At 52.1% G+C, this 21,200-nt stretch overlaps 3 protein-coding genes across 3 annotated transcripts; all 3 read left to right on the forward strand.

The window, feature by feature from the left end:
* Positions 1–957: 957 nt before the first annotated feature.
* NEUTE1DRAFT_53139 (uncharacterized protein) lies at positions 958–1,512 on the forward strand (the record flags this gene model as incomplete). The annotated part of the gene is made up of 2 exons (XM_009858461.1): positions 958–1,127; positions 1,380–1,512. The coding sequence occupies 2 exons, from the start codon at positions 958–960 to the stop codon at positions 1,510–1,512; spliced, it is 303 nt and encodes a 100-aa protein (XP_009856763.1).
* A 4,678-nt stretch (positions 1,513–6,190) lies between these two features.
* Positions 6,191–11,415, forward strand: NEUTE1DRAFT_93383 (uncharacterized protein; the record flags this gene model as incomplete). The annotated part of the gene is made up of 2 exons (XM_009859052.1): positions 6,191–9,510; positions 9,568–11,415. 2 exons carry the CDS (start codon positions 6,191–6,193, stop codon positions 10,781–10,783), a joined length of 4,536 nt encoding a protein of 1,511 aa, XP_009857354.1.
* A 2,980-nt stretch (positions 11,416–14,395) lies between these two features.
* NEUTE1DRAFT_93386 (uncharacterized protein) lies at positions 14,396–20,789 on the forward strand (the record flags this gene model as incomplete). Its single annotated transcript, XM_009859053.1, has 3 exons — positions 14,396–17,293; positions 17,383–18,813; positions 18,882–20,789. 3 exons carry the CDS (start codon positions 14,396–14,398, stop codon positions 20,568–20,570), a joined length of 6,018 nt encoding a protein of 2,005 aa, XP_009857355.1.
* Between the last annotated feature and the right edge of the window lie 411 nt (positions 20,790–21,200).

Below are 21,200 nucleotides of genomic sequence, written 5' to 3' on the forward strand. Positions count from 1 at the left end.
ATGTATGCCACCGGGAAGTTACTTTCCAACGGTTTTGAAAAGGGCGATTGCATTCTCGTCAAGCCCAGCCCGTGCCGCTGAAACTGAAACTGAAACTGCCCGCAGCTGTATGTATGTACATGTGGAGTGTTCGGAAACTCGGGCATATGAAGGAATGCATTTTCGAAAAGTTCTATGCAGTCTCCCGCGACCGAGAATGGAGGTAAAGACAAAGGCACTGACTGGGATGCAAGTAAACTGTTGTGACTCGCGAACTCGTTGTAAGCATGTTCCCGTGAGGTGTGGTGCGGTGGGAGAAGAGAGGTTTGGTTTGGATGCGGGTTGTTCCGTGCAGGCGCTCGGGGAGGGACTCGGACTGGACAGGTAAACTGATATCGTGAGTTGATGGAAAGGAAGGAGTCTTCAGGATAGGAGGTATTGATAATAGTACGTCATTATAGTACCATCATTTCAGAAAAAGTTTTGGTCGTTCACGGTTTTGGTTTTTCAAATGGTGTCAAGAAAAGTTGGTGATGACAAAAGCATTTGTTGTTACTTGGCGATGGGGTGTTCCATGGTCAAAACATCAACGTCTCGGGATTGTCTGTTTGACCAGTAACACCGCACATCAAGGACCAGTCCCTTCACCTTACACCATGACATTCGTCATTAGAATGTACCTGACCTTCAAAAAGAAAAAGGTTCATCAATCCTAAGACAATAGACAAACACATTATGTAATAAAAAATGCAAAAATTCAAAAAGAGAATGTTGATCTCCCTCGGTAAGGATCGAACTTACAGCCTCCAGATTAACAGTCTGACGCGCTAGCCAATTGCGCCACGAGGGATATCCAGATGTTGTTGTAAGGCCATTCGAAACATCAACTTATATAGGTAAAACTCATAACAGTTCGGCTTTTTCAAGAAGTTGCACTCCCCTCTGCCTATTTGGAGAACCATCATGTCTTGCTTCATAATGTCTCTCCTCGGAACTATCGGGCCTAGGGTCCCTCTTTTTCTTCCTTTTCCTTGTGCATCTGTGGTGCTAGAACTAGTGTACGAAATCCTGAATCTGAATGCTGTGGCATACAACTTTAGAAAAGTTGTCTCACCCCACGTTCCAACTTCCTCGGAAGAATGTTCCTTGTCTTTTTGTGTTCATGTTCCGTGCTCTGACGCACTTACACTTGAATTGGGGCTCAAGTCAGGTTATCTTGTTCTTCTTCTTTTTCTCTAGCTGGGCGCCAACCGAAAACGAGTTGATGACATTGACTGGTCTCGCCACCTTTGCTTCTAGCCCGTCTTGCTGAGAGTTCTGTGCCGCGAGCGGCGGCCGCCGCGTTTTCTGACCAAGCAAATGGGAGCCCAGCTGAAAAGACATGTTACATACATGTTCAGCTCCCTTCGAAAGAAGCACTCACTGCATAGCCGTATCGGTACACGTATGACATGTGCTGAGAAGCAACTCGATGCTGCCATCACCGAACTACTCATGTCTGTCCCGTTCACTATCCCGGGACGGGACGTATAGGATTCCAAGGGCGGGTATGTAAATCCGGCAAGGGCTACAATGTTGGCCATTGGCACACACCGGAAAGGCATCTATCTTTACGTAGGTAACCACGCACGCCATAGCTCTCGATGATAGACGTGGGGGTTACATCCCAACCTCTTTCACAACGGCCTTCTCACTGGTTCACGGTCTTAGTGAACCCGATACCGAGTGAAGATCTTTTAGTTCTCAGTAATTCCCTATCGTACGTTTTCTTTCCACGTTTTTAGAGTTTCTTGTTATCTGGCACTAGTGAAGCAATAATGGATTTTCCGGCATGTCTCGGGTTCCGAACTGCATCGTCCTGTCCGTGTCGTTAGTCGTCGCATAGATAGTCACATGTGTGTGTGTGTGTGTCTTTCGTGGGCCATTGGCCCTACGTATCCTGGCTTTGGCTTTAGTGTATGTAGAGGTCTGGAGAAAGAAGACGTAGATCTATGGACGCAATCGCGCGGCTCGTTGAGGAAAGCTGTGGGTAGGATTGGATTAGCCTGCGCGGCTCGTTGCCGATCTCTACTGAACTCCAGGTCAAGAACCAACGGAAACAAACTGAAGACGGCACTGGACCAACCGACTAACCGACCGATAATCCGAACGAGTGAGGCCATCATGCCGTATTTCCTGGCTGCACGCTTTTTGTATTTTCTGTTGTGCTCTCAGAACTTCAGCTAAGAGTTCCGGTTGTACGACAGCTGAGGCTGCGGGCTCGCTGAGACCGAGTAGTAGCAGCTACCTTGGGCCAGACTGCGCTGCCTGAGGATGGAGGGCTTGGTGAATATTGACAGTAGCTATCCCCAAGTAAATATGAGGCGGCATTGCCATCGGGTGAAGAGTATGTGTGGCGTTGTGATTGTGCAGTTTGTAGCTCCATGGCTCAATCTCTGCCGCAGAAAGCGGCTTGCATGCAAATTGGACGGACGCCTTCGAGGAGGCGACCCGGCACTTTTTGTGATGGAAGCCTACAGCGAACAATAAAGTGGTATGGGTGGAAGGCGTATCGCGGCCGACATGAGGCGCTTTCCCAAGACCCAAGTGCCGGCCGACTCTTTAAGGAGGATTTCTTGCTTTCAAGCGCAGAGCCTGACCGCTTTTCCACCACTTCCTTTTGTGCTTGTAGTGGATATGTTTCAAACCAGTTAAGACAACCCAGCAATGGACGAGCGGCGGCTGGTTCGGCGAGCGAAGGGGGTACACTAAATAGTTTGTGAATGGAGTGTTCTTGGCTTTCTTTTCGATATCGGAATTTTGTGGTCCTCCTGGATTCCTGGTAGAAAATGAGAAGTTCGAGTACACGTGGTTTAGCGTCGCACCCGGACTCGCTCGACTAGGGCCGGATCACCATTCCCCGGGCTTTAGGAGGTATCCGGTCGGTCAAGCTCTAGTGTATACTGCTTCCATGCCCCTGCTGTGTATTGTGATACGGATTCCTCTCTCGTGTTCGGTTGTGCACCACACAGCGAGGGAACCCCGAACATGAAGCTAGAGAAGCCAAGATTGTTGGAAGCATGCCCTGTCTGGCTATGTTGGTCTGCAGATTTGTATAGTGTAGTAATAAACCCGCGCTGAACGGGCGAATAACCGATGAAGCTAACCGTTGTGTGTTTCTGGCAAAGTTTCTTTTTCGATAGCGCCGTCCCGTGAAATCGTAAGCGAACAGATCATTGCAGCGTTAGTGAGGATATAAAAGGAGTCTTGGAAGCTAGCTAGGGAGGGATCAGGAAAAGGGCCCGTTCTATCGGGAATCGGAAGTCGTTCAATTTCCATGAGGTAGCAACGGGGATGAAGCGGGAGCGGGTCTCTTTTTCATTCCTCCCTGTCTGTGTTCGATGGATGGAATGAACATGGAGGAGGTGTGACTTTGGTGGGGATTTTGTTGATTTCCAGTTCCTGTTGCCTGCTCCCCTGACCGGTGTCGATGACGTAGTGGTTAATCTTAGCGGTTGCTTAGCGGGCGCATCCTATCATCTTGTAGCGTCCGGGATGCTTCCCTTAGGTTCCTTCTGCCAAACGTTGTCCCGATCCAAGACAGCGCGTTGTTTCGAGAATCAACAAGCAAAGAGACGGTTTTTGTCGTTGGCAGATAGTAAGTATGGGGAAGAGTCAAAGTTGGATATGTTCCCCAGATCAGCATGTGCATTTTCCATTGTGTCAATTCAGTTCCTGTTTTTCCAGCGGATGTCCCAGTACATTTCCAGGGACAACCTCGGTTCCATGTCTTGGGTATTTATGGGCGGATATCCGTGGTGGATGTGGGTCTTTTTTTTTTGTTCAGATCGATGATCGAGAGGCCGGGAGTGGTTGTCAACTTCCCTTCCATTCAAAGCTCGCTGTTTCTAGGAACCCGATTTTGAAGCCGACAAATGCAACCCCAGACCGGACTGTTTGTTACGTTGCATACCTCACCCATTTCGGATGAACACGCGGATATCGGATGGCTCTTTTTTTATGATTTCATTTTGGAAACTTTTTCTCTTTTCTTTTTTTCTTTTTCCTTTTTTTTTTTGTTTTCTTGGGAAATCCACTTCAGAGAACCCCAATAAGAATTGGAAGAGAAGCAGAATCTGTTCGTCGACACACTGACAGCGCCCGGTGTTCTTGATCCGAAAGCTGGCTTGGCGGTTGCGCTTTGGGGCCCAAATCAGGTAATATCTACGCCTTGGCGTCCATGTCGGCCATACTAGAAGTGGATTAGAGGGCCCCTCTTGAAGCGGTCTTGGCACATGATGGGGATCCACGCTTCAGCAGGGCATGCTTTTCCGCTGCTGAGAAGAGGTGAGGTGCAGCCCACAGCAGCCTCACATCTCGCAGCGTGGGTGAGGAATCCGTACAATACGCGGTAATTTATAATTCCCTTTACTGTGTAAATACTGGACCGGTGCTCGGAAAAACAGTGCTCATCTCGACAGTTTGCGAATAGGGGAGGAAGAGGTTCTGAAGAGACTGGAGAAACTGGAGATGGTTCGAGAAGGCCAATGCCCGGCTTGGATGACATGGTACCTTGGTTCGTCCGAATATTCTCAGCATCATAGTAACGGTCAGACTTAATTGCTCCTCACTTCTGAGGCAACAGGTTGGCCGTGCCTACTTATTTTTCTTCAAGCCATGCGGTGTTGTTAGAGGTACTGTACGTACAAGTCCGTGTCCACACCACACACAGGGAAAGCGCCTCCAGATTGTGATGTTGACGAAGGCAATCCCCACTGCGGGAGCGCGAGTCATAGTATTGATTGGAGGATTGTTGTGCACATTCTGCATCCGTTGAATTGGAGATTGGGCAAGAACGACTGAATGACCATTAAAAAAAAGAATTGGCAAGAGCAACAAACTGAAGTGGACGACGGGAAGTGGAGGTGGAGGGTTCCTTTTGCCGCTGTCCTCTTCCCTTCCTCTCGCTGCCTCTCACCCGACCTCTCAAGCTCTCCAGTCTCTTCAATCTCGAGACGCTTTGTGTTTCTTCTTGGTCTCTTCGTTTCGTTCTTTGCCTCACACCGAGTCGCAGACAGTTCGGTTGATACTACGGGTTGACGGAGCCTGGTTGACCTTGATTCTTTTACTTGTTCATTTCCCGAATCCTCCCTCACTTTTGTTGCTCAAGTTACATCAATACCACACTTTACCGTACATACTTACTTACCGAACATCACTTCCGTTGTTGTTACCACTCTCGGCTCCTGAAATCATACCACCACCACCACCAACCACTCCCAACACAACATCTACTATATACAAGGAACAATCACAGGGCGGACTGTCTTCAGCGGCTAGCCTTTCCCCTCTACGGCTACGGCACTACATTCATACCTACCAAGCATTGGCATACCTCATTTCGCATTGCCCTGTCACTCCGTTATACTGATCGCTACCACCCCTTACCTTTGCTGTTACAGAACAAGAAAAGAGACACGCGAGAGACGACAGCACCCTTCCTTCACTTCGACACAGACACTAGGCTTTCACAAAGGGAAAGGAGTGGAAAAGAAAAGGTCAAGATATCCAACGGTACTTCGCCTCGGACCATTAGTACCGCCCGCCATCCAGTGTCTCAGCGAGCCTGTCTTAGGTCCCCGCCCACCCACTCATTATACACTACAGCCCGGTACCTTTTTTTTGCCCCTGGATTAAACAACTGGAAATCATCCCACTGCCCGCCAATCACCAGCCATACCGCCCACACCTCTTACAACCAAAACTGGTCTACTGTGTATAGATAGGTACTCTCTACCGGCCAGAGACAGCCTGTCTCTCTCAACCAAGTACCAAACACCAACCGACCCCCTCAATCCCGCCCGTCACTGCTATCATCCATATCGCCCTGTGATCATACAATGTTCTAAGACATAGCTGCAATTCAGACGGGCCTTTTCCCTGTTTGCTTGACTGCAACCACTATAGCTGCTAGAGTCCGGCAGAGGCGGCACCTAGTCTCACCAGTCAGAAGCCAACCAGGGGCAGTTCTAACCATATCCCTCCCCCTGTTACCTACCTGGTCCGGGTTCCAATCTCGAGGCTCCCCCGTCCCGTCTGACTGCCTGCTGGCTCTGTGCTGCTTGCTTGCTGCTTGCTGCTGCATTTTGCATCCGGCAGTATCCCAGCACCACCGCAGATTATCCTCATTCTGATAGTCTATACGGTACCCACGCCGCCAGCCCGTAGAGGTATGGACATCGTGAGACCAGTACAGGGCAGCAGGGCCAAAGCGCTGCACGCTTTCGACTCTCCAAAGAGTCTCCAATCGCGAACCACGGCCGACCACGACGGTAACCAAGCCAGCAAGCCAAGCTCGCCCTTTAGCAGGGGCAAATCGCGGCTCAACCGGACGTCAATCACCAGCATCACTCCGGCGCTCAGCTCCAGCGGAAACGACACACCGGTAGACCCAAAGCCGGAAGGCTTGCTGAAACTCGACATCCCCCGCACTGGCTTTGACACTGGGATGACTGGGTCTGCGCAGATACTTACGAAGACGACCAAGTCGCCCACCAGTCCATCTGAGACCCATATCCACAGGCTGTCCACCCTCTTTACCTCCGGCCGCTGCAACTCTCTTTCCAGTCGCATCGACTTGCTCAACTCTCCCACCAGTCCCATCTCCCCCACGAGCGCTCCCCCAACCCTCCCCGACCTCAATGTTCCACTTACACTAGACTTTGCTGCAGAGCTTGGACGGTCTTTTAGCATTGGCTCCAAGATCGAGCCTTTGCGTGGTGTGGCCTCGAAGGAAACAGTCGTTACAATCAAGGACGCAGAGCCAGAGACACCGCCCGCTATTGCGCCCGTTGCGCCCGCTATCTTAACCGTCAGCACAACCGAGCTGACCACAGCGAAGACGACCACGACCACGACCACGACGTCGACGGCCCCAATTATCCCTCCCAAGTCGCCAGCCCGAGAATCCCTTTCTCATAGGAACTCAATGATCGATCGTCGGCGATCATGGATGCCTGGTTCGACCACGACTGTGATCTATGACGCCAAGGAGACCGCCGAGGACCGTCGCACCAGAAAACTGTCGAAGCCGAATCATGGTACCGGAACGCAGGAGGCCGCGCTGGAGGATGTAAAGGAATTGCAGAGACCCAAGACGGCCAATGTAGAATCCTTTGCCGATTATGCGAGGCGCTCGTGGATCCCGTCTTCGAGGTCCCCGTCACTACCCCCCAAAACCCTCACAAAACAATCGCCAGTCGAGGGCGGGCACAGTGAAGGACGCAGGACGTCCAAAGTGGAAGGATTGCTCAGGCTTGGCAGTAAGAGGGATAAGTCCGATGGGGGTGTTAGTGGGAGCGCCACAGGGGCAGGTGGTGACGCAGATGCCAGCCGGCCACCAGAAAGCAGCAGCCGTAGTCGAGCTCTACATCGGGCAAGCAGCTTTGTGGCTCGGATAAAACAGCGACCCCAAAGTGTCTTGTTCTCCAGAAGCTTGTCAACTACCTCGATATCAGCTTCATCTGTCATCAGCTCCAAATCAAGTGACCTTGACAGCAACGCGTCCTCCGGCATTGACACCAGCACTTCCGCGGCGAAGCCCGTTAATCAGTCCACTCCGACCACCACACCCGCTAAAAAATTGTTGCAAGCAAAGGATGCCAAACACGATGTTTCGAGCAGCAACAGCGACGCCCCATCCACAACGAGGAATTCGTCTCTGGACACCATTGTTACAGCAGCTACCTCCGAACACGCATCCCACTCAACCGCAGACACGAGCATCACAATGCCACACCCTACGTCCGGCGACCCGCTATGGTCGACCTTCCGAACGCTCGATAGCGAGTTTTCCAGATTCGTGGCCAAGAACTCGACCCCCATGCGCATGAACGTAGTACGATCGACGCTTGTACCTTTTCTCCGCAGCACGTCACACCACCCATCCAACACGAACACAAAGCTGCTCGCCCCCGAAGACTTTGAGCGCCGAGCAACGATCCTGAACAAATGGTGGAACGGCCTTTTGGACATGTTGGACGCTGGGCAGTCCAGGCTGGATAGGAATGCTTTCGCCGCGTCCGCGGGCACCGGCCCTGTGACGCCCCCTCCTCCCACGTTGGGCACTAATCTACAGCCAGTCGCAGGCGTTGACAGACCGACGTTACTCGAAACCATTACTATACTCATGATGCGCCCAGAGTGGAGGTCCTGCACCAGCTCTTTTCAGCCGCTATCTCAACGTTCGCCAGAGGAGCGTGTGCGCGGCCGATCGTCAACACAGTCCACCGCAGACGAGGCCGAGTTGGCTGCCATTGACTTTGTCGCCCAATCCGCCGAGCATAATGTCCGGACCATGTTCGTCAACAGCCTTGCCAGGCAGATGGCTCTCGTAGTAGACAAGATGTGTCTACGACATGCGCCTCTTAGCTTGGTCAACTGGAGTGGCAAGGCATGCGCCTATGCCTTTTTCTTCGTTCCCGGGGTAGCGGACATTCTCGTGCGTCTTTGGCAATTGAATAGCGACCTTCTGCGCCGAACGTCTGACGAGTTGGGGCTTCCAAGGAGGAGCAAAGGCGAGAGTGAGGACCTCGTGGCGCTCTTCCCACCACATCTTGGACAGTGGGGTTGGACGTCAGTCAAGACACTGGGCAACAAGTTGCGCATGGCAGCAAAGCCACCCGTCACCCTGACAAAGCCTGCCTGGCACGGTTCCTGGGTCTCCAGATGGCGAGGAGGCGATACCGACTTGTTCTATATCTTCTGCAAGTACTTTCACATCCTTTGTGCTGACTTCATGCCGCAAGGCCTTCCTCTAGTTGAGAAGGCGCGTGCCCCCGGTTTCGTCCTGGTGCATGCTCAGCTTCTCTCGACCTTGGATGGCGCGATTCACCGTCAGGCCTCTATGGACGCATTGCTAGGACCACCGATCGCCGACAGTCTCCATGGCACCGACGCGACCATGACTGGAGCCACTGGGCTCTCACTACCCAGCAATGTCTTGAAGGGGATGGACGAGAACAGACTTGTTGCCCTGCTGAAGGACATGTTGTCGGGGAAGTCTGTGGTTGGATCCGAGATCAGGCATAATTTTGCCGAGTCATTCATGGCCGTTATGGTCGCCGCCACCAAGCGGACCTCCAAATATGACCATGCCGCCTGCTTCATGCTTTGCGACTTCCTCCAGGAGGCCCTCATGGCTTTCAACGCATACCAGGATAACCAGAACAACAGCATCGCCATCCCTGATACTCCTAGCAGTTCACTCGTTAACTATATTGATTGGCCCTTTTGGTTCGAGGTTAGCAAGTTGATTATGGATTCCAACAACACCATGTCGGAGATTCGTATCATCTCATTCCTTTACTCAGTGTGGGATGCTATCGTTGCTGATCCGGTACGCAAGGAGCGACTGTGCTGTGAGTGGTTGTTGACGGAGGAGACCTTTGAAAGGTTTTTCAATCACTGGTGTCCCATGGTCCGCGCCTACTACATGCGTCTCCTGTGTTGGCGTGTTTGCAGGGACACTGGAAGTATCAATGAGCTGGACAAGTAAGTAATCCTTTGTTCCTCGCTGGTCTTTGTACTGGTGTGCTGACCATTACGTAGTAAAATCTTCCTGCTTGTTTCACAGCGATTGAGAGCCGTCTGGTCACACTATCTCTGGATGTGGCAGACTGCTGAAGCTGAGGGTCGTATGCCCCCTTCAAGAGCACCGTGTCTCCCAACACCCGGCAAGCGATTCCTGATCATCCGAAGCGAATTTCAGCCGGCGCAGACGCCCTTGTACCTTGGCTTTGACTCCTTCACCACCTCCTTCCCAGGAATGGATGGCTCCTTCGACTACCAGTCCACCAGCAATGAAAGCAGGTCGAGCATCAGGGTCGAAGAGACTTCCAAGAAGAGATGGTCTCTTCTGGGCAAGGTTCTCTCTTTTACCGCTTCGCAGGCCCACCTACCTAATGGTGCCACAAACGGCAAGCGGACATGGGATGAAGAACTCGAGCAAGCTAGGCGCGAAACGGCTGCGGCCGCTGCAGCTCGGGCCGGTCCTCCTCCGCCTGGAAAGCAGAACTCCGCAATGAACGCCAAGCCGTCATCCGACTCGGGTTCATCAAGCGGATCTGCCCCTGTCTCTGATGCGGCCACCTTTGTGTTCCGGTTCGCTCTCACATGGCAAGGCACCGTCGGTCCCCAGCGCGACATGGTCCTGTACCGGCCTCGCCTTCCAGCTCCCGCTCATTCGAGGATTCTCAATTGCGCCGCCGTCTCCTCCGATGGACCTCTCAACCGCGAGGTCTACAGCAGCCCTGGCTCGCCTGTCATCAACTCTGGTCTCTCACCCTTCGCCCGTCGCTGCAGCGGACAATCAGAGACGGGCCTAATAAGCCACGTCCGCAACGCTCGTCCGCTCTCAAGCGAAGCCAGCTCAGAAAAAAACCCAAACCGCCGCCGCTCAACAGGCGGCAACGTTGCAATGTTCCACATTGGCGACTCGTCTGATGATGAAGGTCCGCTGGTTGATACTCGCTCTGCTGTAAGAATGCGAGACGGCAGCCCTTTTGCACGCGCGCGTTCGCCTCCTCCTACTGGGTTCGACAGCGAAGTCAACCGTCTGCACCTGGCCGTCCGCGCTCAGAAGCCCGTAGGGATTTATGCCTCGGGCGCGGTATATACTGGCAGAGCGCTGGCGGAGTGGAGTTTGGTGGTGAGCGAGTGCAACAGCTTTGTGGAGCGGAGGAGGGGTGAGGGTGTTTTGGGGCTGAAGGATGTGGAGGTGCCGAACTTGGGGGTAGAGGGGATGGGGTTGAAGAGAGGGGGTTAAAAGGCCCCCGAAAGGTACCATGATAGCTGTCGATACAGCGAACATGCGGTGGAAAAGCTGGCTGGAAGAAAGCCGGAATGACTTTTGGAATGACATTTCTCTCTGTGTTTTGGATTTGTCTGTTGTTGAGATACCCTCCCCCTTTTATCCCCTTTTAACGTGCATTTCTCAGCAATGACGGCACACCTCATGGGGTTTGCCTGCATCATCATTAACATCATCATATCATCATCATCATCTATCACCATCATGTATCCACCTACCCGTCTGTCTCTACGACGTCAACATATTCTCCTTATCACTCACCCAACAAGCAACAAACACTGGCGTTCACGGTCGACTTACATATCTCCTTGATCACCTAATTCGCTTCGTCATCACACGTTGACGCTTGCTCTGATTTTTCTTTATTTTCACCCTGCTGCATAGATCATACACGCAAAAGCTTCACGCATCCTTACATACTTGTTCATGTACACACGGTTGGGTTTCACAGCACACCGTTGGGGATTTTTGTGTGATATATACAAACACATAACACACATGTCATAGCTTTCTCAATTCTTCCGTTCATGGTTCCCGCACGGCGCAGGGCTGGCTTTTTTTGGTTTTTGGTTTTGGCTTCTCGGTTGAAACTTGGCAAGTTTGGGTGGAGAGAGTTTTTTTTTCTTTGTTCATTTTTCTTTCTTAGGGGGTCGTAAGTGTGGCATGGGGTGACAGGGCGTTGTGATGCCCCTGGATTGGGTGCGGTGATTATAGGTGATTATAGAAGGAAAAGTACTGGAGGCATTGATTACACTGGTGGTAATATACTTCTTGAATAAACTTGAGCGTTGCTGCGGCGAAGATATTGTGCGTGCGTGCGTAGTGGTCGTGTGCTGTGGTTGTGACTGACCATTTGTCTAGGAGGGAGTGGCCTTTGTGAGGATTGCGAGTGTGTCGAGTACTAGAGATATTTAGGAGAAAGTGTCCAACGTTGTACAAGATCTTATCCAAACAAACAATCTCGTATGATTGCCCGCCCATCACATTTGATTACCTCTTCCTCTCCATTATTACCCTTCTACTCTTTTATTCCGCTTCCTTTTCCCCTTATATAACTCCTCCTACCCAAATATTCCCCAAGAAGTAATCTTATTAACAACGCGGTAGTGACCACCAACACCTAACCATCACACAGAGGTATACTCACAGCCTTGTAAGATCTCAACTACACTAATACTCACTCCTTTCTCCATTTCTGATTGTAACCCGGAGATCTCCTCCCTAATTCACTATCTTTTTTTCATTCTTTTATCTACTTTGATCTCCGCAAATTACTCGATATTTCTTCTTTCCGGTTCGATGAAAATTGAAGATGGCGATTCCCTCGATCCCACCTTATTTACCAGCAAATGGAGGAGGGTCGAACATCAGATTGCATAAGACCAGAAATGGAGTCCGCTTGCGGAGGGGCGGGGGGGCCCCGTTTGTGGAGAGGATGGGGAAGGGTGGGATCATCTCCTGGGTGGGAATGAGGTGAGGGGGAGGGGAGGTGAGATGGGGGTGAGTGATAAATGGGAGGAGGAGGACTGGAGGATACGATAACTGAACGAAGACGACTGACGATACTACAACTTGGACCACCGAAAACATCCACTTGTTGACTGGCAACTGAGCTCACGATATACGAAGCTTGTGACCATCTTGGGAGTAACAACATAACGACAGCGAGGCTTGGTTCCGTCCGACTTTGTTCATCATTGGATTTCTCGTTTGGAGAAAAACCTTGGCTTCGATATCATCGGTCACTACCACAAGGCACTTGCGAATCCAAACGACCTGGTGACGGGAGCTTTGCGATCACAGAGTCCGAGACATCCTTCTACTTTGCGACTTGTTGACGGTAACGGGAACGACAGCATAAGCAGCAGGAGCAACAGGAGCAACAGTGAATTTGGCACATTTCCCATGTACATCTTCATCGCCGCGTATCTCGGTACAGCTACTTCGAATATCAACAAACTGATTACAACACGCTACATGAGGATGGGCCTTCAAACGATATCAGCCTCGGAGACAGCAGCGATCTGAATTCACTTGATAGAAAATCACTCACGACGGAACCAACGGCAACCTTCAGTAACAAAAGAAAAGCAAGGTTCTGATAGAAGAAGTTGTCTGCTTTCATCAATACGTACCTCGATTGAATCAACGGATCAGCTGCGGATGGATGGACGTTGACTGTCAAGGCACTCGCAACGAAGCTCCCAAGGTCAAGGTTTCCATCGCATCTTTGCGCAACTGTCTGGAGTATCACATCGATTCATTCCACTCCTTCTCGCCATCTCTTACAAGACTACAAGAAACCTTGAGAAAGAGAAAGAACAAAAACGACTCCTTTGATCTCGACGTGTCACATTCACCACTGCTGCACTAACACTTATACGCAGCAAGGGAAATGCATTACAAACAGGGGGTAGACATAGATGCTTTGGCATATGCAGATAAGGATTTCCCTACCAAAATCTGCACTAACCGCCTAGACTAAGCAGGCACGCGCAAGCACCTGACGGCGCGTTTGGAGTGGGGCGGTGTGTGTTTTTGTTTCGCGCCATGGCGGAACGGGAACGGGAAGGAAGCTCCTGTACGAGTTCGAGCACAAGTACTGGTAGAGGTACTAGTACCCCACTGTCGCCGCCGCCGCCGCCGCAGGAGCAGGAGCAGCAACAGCAGCAGCAGCAGCAGGAGCAGCAGAACACGTCTGACACGCGATCCAATCAGTTGTCTTCGTCGTTGAGGACTTTTACTTCTGCGACTTCTGCGACTTCCTCCTCGGTGCTGCAGAATACCTCTAACCACCAGGTACCGCTGCCGCCTTCCACGTCTTCGTCTTCTCCTTCCACGTCTTCTTTCAGTTCGTCGCTGTCGTCGTGGGTGCCTCATTCCCTAAAAGTTCTTTACCACTTCACTGCCGGCTCAGTTACTGCTGCTGCTGCCTCTACTAATAGTAGTGATAGTGGTGGTGATACGGTGCTAAATCCCAATGCGTCCGGCGGCGTGCTCGGCCGGTTGCTCACCAGTTCGACAGCGCAATCCACGCTCATGACGCGCAACAATTGGGGGGAACAAGTTTCTTGGTTGAAGAGATCGGGAAATTCCATTGTCGTTCCAAAGGGGCCTGTGTATCCTTCTGCTGCTGCTGCGATTCAGACTACGACACCAACAACAACAGGAACAACGATAAGCGCGATCGAAGACGGTTATTCCTCGACGAGTTTTCCACAAGATAACAATTTATTCCACTTGTATTCCTCTACTCCGGCTGTCATCAATCCACAAGTCAGTGGAAGTGGAAGTCTTGGAGGAGCAGGAAGAGGAAGAGGAGGAGGACCAGTCCAGCAGCAACAACAACAACCACTGGGACCACCACCACCTCCACCACCACCACTACAACAACCAACCCAACAACCAACTCCAAACCCAACCTCGACCTCAACCTCAACCCTTGCGGCCTCGAGATACACAAACACATCCTCGACAAATGACGCCCGACCCGCTACACGCCAACAGATTGCCCCCGAGGTAGGAGCATCGACGGATCAGGATTCACTTGGACTTGGAGGAGGAGGAATGGCGAAGCTCTCAGTCAAGAATAACCTGCCACGGCCGCACTTGGTCTCCTTGTCGTCGTCAACGACAGGCTCTGGGTCTAGGCCAGCTTCTGCTAAGCACGGAAGTGCCAGTTCCAGTACCTTTGATCAACAACAACAATATCAACAACAAAAGCGCCAGCGGTCGCAATCAGAAGCACGACAACAGCAGCAGCAACAGCAACAGCAACAACAACAACAACAACAACAACAACAACAACAACAACAACAACAACAACAACAACAACAACAACAACAACAACAACAACAACAACAACAACAACAACAACAACAACAACAACAACAACAACAACAACAACAACAACAACAACAACAACAACAACAACAACAACAACAACAACAACAACAACAACAACAAGCACAGCAACATGCACGCACTACATATGCACAAAGACCCCAACCCACACCCCAACAACGACCTCCCCAAAACCTACTGACACCTGCTTCAACCACCGGTGCCAGCGTCGGCCCGCTCCAACGCGCATACTCGGTTTCATTAGCTGCGAGACAATCCCCCTCGACAAACTTGATCCGTCCAAAGACCGACTCGCCAGCTCCCCACACTTTACACCTCAAAAACAAGAAGAACCTCCGTCACCCCGCCCCCACGCCCGACAGTCCAATCGTAGACGACGATATCTTTTCCGACGCCGTCGATCTTACTGAAGAACTCGATCATGACCACGATCTGAACGGCAAAGACAAAGAGCACACCGACAATGACAATACAGTCGCTTCGAGTTCGCTAATAGGGTTCGGCGATGACAAGTTACTGTGGCGGGAGGACTTTGCTGAGCGTGCAGACCCCGATGCTGAAAGAGGTGGGAGCAGGCCTCGCCAGGTCAAGAAGCGGAAGATATCAAATGACTACATCATGAAGGATGAGGATGTCTCGCTTTTTGATGATGATGAGGGCGAGGAGGACGACGAGTTTATGGATATTAATGAGCTGGTTGACGGGGATCGGCAAAGTACTCCGAAATCAAAGACTCCATCCAGGTTTGTGTCAACAAGACTGCCGCCTACAGTATCGCTGCAACGGGGTCGATCTCCTAAGAGGAAGGAGGCTTCGATTGAGAAGCGCACAACAGAGAACCTGCAACAGGCTGCAAGAGATGACGAACCGTCGTTTCTGTCGAGTCCGGATGTCGACAACTCTCGCAAGCGAAAGTCCTCTGGATCGCCAAAAGGTTTAACGACGCCAAGACCCCAGCCGGAGCAAACGGAAGAGGTCCCAGGTACGACCACCGCCAAGAAGCCACGGCGCAGTGAAGTGATGGACTCGGAGGACGAGGCATTCACTCCTTTTTCTGCTGGGTCGCTGCCTGGGAGTGCGGAGTTCTTCAGAAGCGGTGGGACCACCACACGGGAATTGGGTTTGGACGAAGACACGGTTATGGACACGCCTAGTAGGCCACCGGTCGAGTCCACTTTGCCAACTCTAGAGTCTGTGGAAAGTCGACCACCACCACCGCCGCCCATGGATCTCCCATCACAGCGAAAGCCGCTAGAGCCGTTGAACACTCCGCGCAACCAGCTGCTTGAGTCGGTCGAAAGGCCAACACAGCAGCCGTCGGTTGGTCCAAGTTTTGCACAGAGTAGCACACTCGCCGAAAGCTCCCTGCCGCCGTCAATGCCGCCACCAAGTGAAGACCCCCTCAACACAAGGGAGAACAGCAACTTCGAGGATTTTGATTACAAGCTTCACAAACCCCTGCTAGACCTTTTCGTCAACACACCCGCAATCTTGGAAAGAGAACTGAGCGCCGTTAATGACGAGCTTCAGGAGAACATGATCAAGCTGCGGGACTGTCTACGACTACCCAGGGAAGAAAGAGACAGGGCACGCGAAGAGGTGAAGAAGGAAAAGGAGATGCTCAAGCGACGGGACATTGCGCTCAGAGCCCTCCAGGAAGAACACAAGTTGTACGTCAAGAAACGCAAAGAGCATGATTCGATCAACGAGGAAATCGTTCGCGCTTATGCCGAAGAAGACGATGAGTATGAGGATCAGTTGATGGCGCAGTTGGACAAGCTGGAAGATGAGATTGAGGCTATCGTAAAGAGTCTGACAAGGCATATCGTGGCGGCGGGGATCACGGAGAAGAGCTTTGACCTCAAGAAGGAGGAGGAAGAGGAGGAGAAGCCGATCATCATAGCGACTCCGACGCCTTCGACGAGGACCGAGGCCCCGGTTTTGCCGACGGCCGAGTATCATAATTCCCAGCAGGTCATATTGCAGACTCAACATCCTGCTGCGCAGCAGGTTGCTCACCGGATGCCACCCCCTCCGACGCCGAGTTTTCAAACGGCGCGCCAGACTCCGGCGTCGTATCAGAGCAGACCGACCAATAACTCGTTTCCTGACATCTCGGCGGAAGAAGCCATGATGTTCGACGAAGAAGACCCCTTCATGGAACAACAGCACGCCCCGGCTTCTGCTCCCTTTCAGGCCACCCTTCCCCAGCGCAACAGCCCTTTCAAAACCGCCTCGTCCAAGCCAGTCCACGGTCACGATTACTTTGACGATGAAGACGACGATGCCGACCTCCTGGCAGCAGTAGACAGCGTCGAGACGTATACTTCTACGGCCGCCACCACCACCAACAACAACAATCACTTACGATCACAATCGGTGATGTCGACATCCACGGCGACCACGATCAAACCGAGGAAACGCAACGAAAATGCCAATACCAAGAAGGCCAAGTCCTTACATGCCAAGTTGTCGATGCCGCCCGAAAAGATGAAGTATGCGTGGTCGAATGATGTGAGGAAGGCGCTCAAGGATAGGTTTCGGATGTCGGGGTTCAGACAGAATCAGCTGGAGGCTATTAATGCTACTTTGGGTGGTAAGGTGAGTTCTCCATCCTTTACCTGTCTGGGAGAAACCAAGAAGAGAGAGAGGGGAGAAAGACGAAAATGGACTTTGCTGACTTTCGAAAGGACGCCTTTGTGTTGATGCCGACTGGTGGTGGAAAGTCTCTGTGCTATCAGTTGCCGGCTGTAGTCAGGAGCGGCAAGACGCGTGGTATCACAGTCGTCATCTCCCCTCTGCTAAGTCTGATGCTGGATCAAGTCAACCATTTGGCAAACCTGATGATCCAAGCTTACGCTTTCAACGGAGACATGAACTCAGAAATGCGCCGAATGGTGTTTCAAAAGCTTGATGCTGAGCATCCTGAGCATGAGCTCCAACTGCTCTATGTTACCCCGGAGATGGTGAGCAAGAACCAGACATTCGTCAACAAGATGATGGACCTCTATCGGAGGAAAAAGCTGGCTAGAATTGTTATCGACGAGGCTCACTGCGTCAGTCAATGGGGCCATGACTTCCGACCCGATTACAAAGCTATAGGAGAGTTTCGTAAGAGGTTCCCCGGAGTTCCGGTCATGGCTTTGACAGCGACGGCAACACAGAACGTCATCTTGGATGTCAAGCATAACCTGGCAATGGAGGACTGCCAGACTTTCTCCCAGAGCTTTAATCGGCCGAACCTCTACTATGAGGTCAGGATGAAGGAGCAGAATCTGATTGCCCGCATCGCAGAGTTGATCAAGGAGAAGTATGACGGCCAGACGGGTATCATCTACACATTATCAAGAAAGAGTGCCGAGAACATCGCCAAAAATCTCCAGGAAAAACACCGTATCAAAGCAAAGCACTACCATGCCTCCATCACCACCGACGAAAAGATCAGCGTTCAACATGAATGGCAAACCGGCCAAGTCAAAGTCGTGGTAGCCACCATTGCCTTCGGCATGGGCATCGACAAGCCTGACGTCCGCTTTGTTATCCACCAGCACATCCCCAAGTCGCTCGAAGGTTACTATCAAGAAACCGGCCGCGCCGGACGTGACGGCAAGCCATCGGACTGCTACTTGTACTTTGCCTATGGCGACATTCAATCCCTACGCCGTATGATCGCCGACGGTGAAGGTGACTACGCGCAAAAGGAGCGTCAGCTACAAATGCTCAACCGTGTGGTCAGTTATTGCGAGTCGCAGCACACGTGCCGGCGCGAAGAAGTGCTCCGCTACTTTGGCGAGGAGTTTGACTACCGGAAGTGTAGAGACGGATGCGATAACTGCCGGAACGGACGCATCTCGAAGTCGACGGAGATGAGGGATTTTACGGAAATCGCCTTCGCCGCGATCGAGGTGGTGAAGAGCCAGCAGCCCATCACGCTGGGCAAGCTGTGCGATATCCTGATGGGCAAGAGAAAGAACGAGCACGGTGGCGTGTGTCACTTTGGTATCGCCAAGGGGAGCACGCAGAGGGAGCTGCAGAGGATCGTGCTGCAGCTGAATTTCCACAAGGCGCTGGGCGAGGACAATATCATGAATGGGGCGGGGATGCCTATTACCTACTATATTGTGAGTGCTGTCCCGGTTGGTCTTACATATCTGGCTTTGTTGCTTTGCTAACACAGCAGCTCGTACAGACCGGCCCTGAAGCTGGTGCTTACCTTTACAATGGCAAGCGGTTGATGCTGCCAGTTCCCTCGAACAAGTCCGTCGAACCCCCGTCTCGGTCTAAGCAGCGGAGCCGTCGAGTCGACGAGGACATGGATGAGCAAGAACTTCCCACCCTGCAACGACCACCAACATCTACAAATGTCTCTTCACCCGTTCGAGCCACCAAGAAACGAAGTTCCAAAAAGGTTTTACCAACCCTTATTGCCGACTACGAAGAGCCCAGCTCCGACGGTCCTCACGGTCCTCTCCACGCCAACGGCTACGAGCGCGATAACTTTGTCGTATCCGATAATGTAGAACCCGAGGAGGAAGAAGATGCCTTCGAACCTGTCCGCCCCTCGCGGCGCGGCCCATCTTCCCGCGCTACCCGCCCTCAACACCGCCAAACCACCCTCTACGACACCCTTTCCCACACCCAACAATCCCAAACCCTCTCCCAACACCTCGCCACTTTGGGTCCGCCCATCGACGCCCGCACCATGCAAAACCCCCGCTACGCCCAGCTTGACGAGGTCCACCAGGATATTGTCGATGCCTTTGTTGAAGAAGTCAAGGTCTTCGAGGAGGACTTCCGCAACAGAAACCACATGCGCAAACCCATCTTTACCGAAACGCAGTATCGCGAGATGGCGATCCGGTGGACGCGCACGTTGGACGCGATGCGCGCGATCCCAGATATTAACCAGGATAAAGTAGATCGGTATGGTGCCAAATTCATCCCCCTTGTGGAGCGGTTCTGGGGGAATTATCAGGAGATGATGGGGGGAGGGTATGATAATCCTGCTGTGGCTGGCGATGAGGATGATGATGAGGGCCCTAGGAGGACAGGAAATGGAAAAGGGGGGAATAAGAAGGGAGGAGGAGGAGGAAATGAAGTAGTGGATTTGATTAGTAGTGATGAGGATGAACCTCCGGCTCGTGCACCATCGCGGAATCCGGGCCGAGGAAAGGCACAGTCGACACGCGGGGGACAAACCCAAGATAAAGGCCGAGCAGTCAACCGCCGCGGAGAACCCATCGCCGAAGAAGACGAAGAAGACTACGGGCTAAGCGACCCCGATATCGACGCCATCGATCCAGACGCCATCGATCCAGACGCCATCGATCCAGACGCCATCACCGCCTCCGACAACTCCGACGAAGATGATGATGATGATGATGATGATGATGACCTCGAATCCTCCCGCTACTTCTCCGGCTCAACAGGTCCGCCCGTCTCCAAAGCCGTGCAGGATGCTCGACTCCGTGAACAACTTTCCATGTACGCCTCCGGCGGCAGCTCGTCCAAAGGTAGCTCCGGCTCAGGTCGCGCATCAGGAGGATCTTCATCGAGAGCGTCGGGATCGGGATGGAGGGGTGGAGGAGCAGGTGGGAAGAAATATTACAGGAAGAAGAGGGCTGGTTCTACGGCTGCTGGTGGTGGTGGTGGTGCAGGAGGAGGGGGAGTTACGAAACGGAAGGCGAGTGGGAGTGGCGCGAAGACGGCGAGAAAGAGGGGTGCATCTACTGCGCCGAAGACAACGACGAGAGGGGGAGGAGCTGGGTCTAGGGGAGGTGGTGCTGGTAGTGCCGGTGGTGCCGGTGGTGGAGGAGGGAAAAGGGGTGGTGGAGGAGGAATGGGAGGAATGGGAGGGATAAGTGTTATGCCTCATTAGCATTTTATCGCATATCGCATTTATACAGTGTCTTATGGAAGGGAGGGGGAGGGGGAGGAAGTTAAGCTTCCGCAAGCTTGAACAGGCCAGACCAAAATGGCCAAAGAGCTCAGCTCAAGCTTCATCGGCTGAAAGGGCTATCGAGCTTGACCCGAAAATATAGCGGGATTACAAGACACTTACTTATACCTAAAGGTAGTCGAAAGGGACGAGCCAAGTCTATGGTATTCACCAAGTGCGCAACGTTGAGTTTTATCGTTCGTAGAGTGTTTTCGTCGTGGAGTTTTCATTCACTGCGGAGTTCTCATCATGAGTTTAATCGTGGAGTTTTCGTCGTGGAGTTCATTCATTGTGGAGTTTTCGTCGTGAACCTTTCGTTGTGCAATTTTCGTTGTAGATGTTAGTTCCGGACGATCAAAAGGGGAAGTGTTGAACGAAGAAGTCGAAAGGACAAGTCGAAAGGAATGATATGGCAATACCCAATACCCTTCAGAAAAAAACATCAATGACAACCCTTCAACCATAACACCAGCAAGCCAACACTCACGTACCTAGGGTAGGTACCTACCTGCCTACGTAGGAATGTCTTCCCCAAAGGTACCTCTATTCATGTTACGCTCCCTCCCATCG

The sequence above is a fragment of the Neurospora tetrasperma genome (assembly GCF_000213175.1).
Source record: "Neurospora tetrasperma FGSC 2508 unplaced genomic scaffold NEUTE1scaffold_81, whole genome shotgun sequence".
NCBI lineage: Eukaryota > Fungi > Ascomycota > Sordariomycetes > Sordariales > Sordariaceae > Neurospora > Neurospora tetrasperma.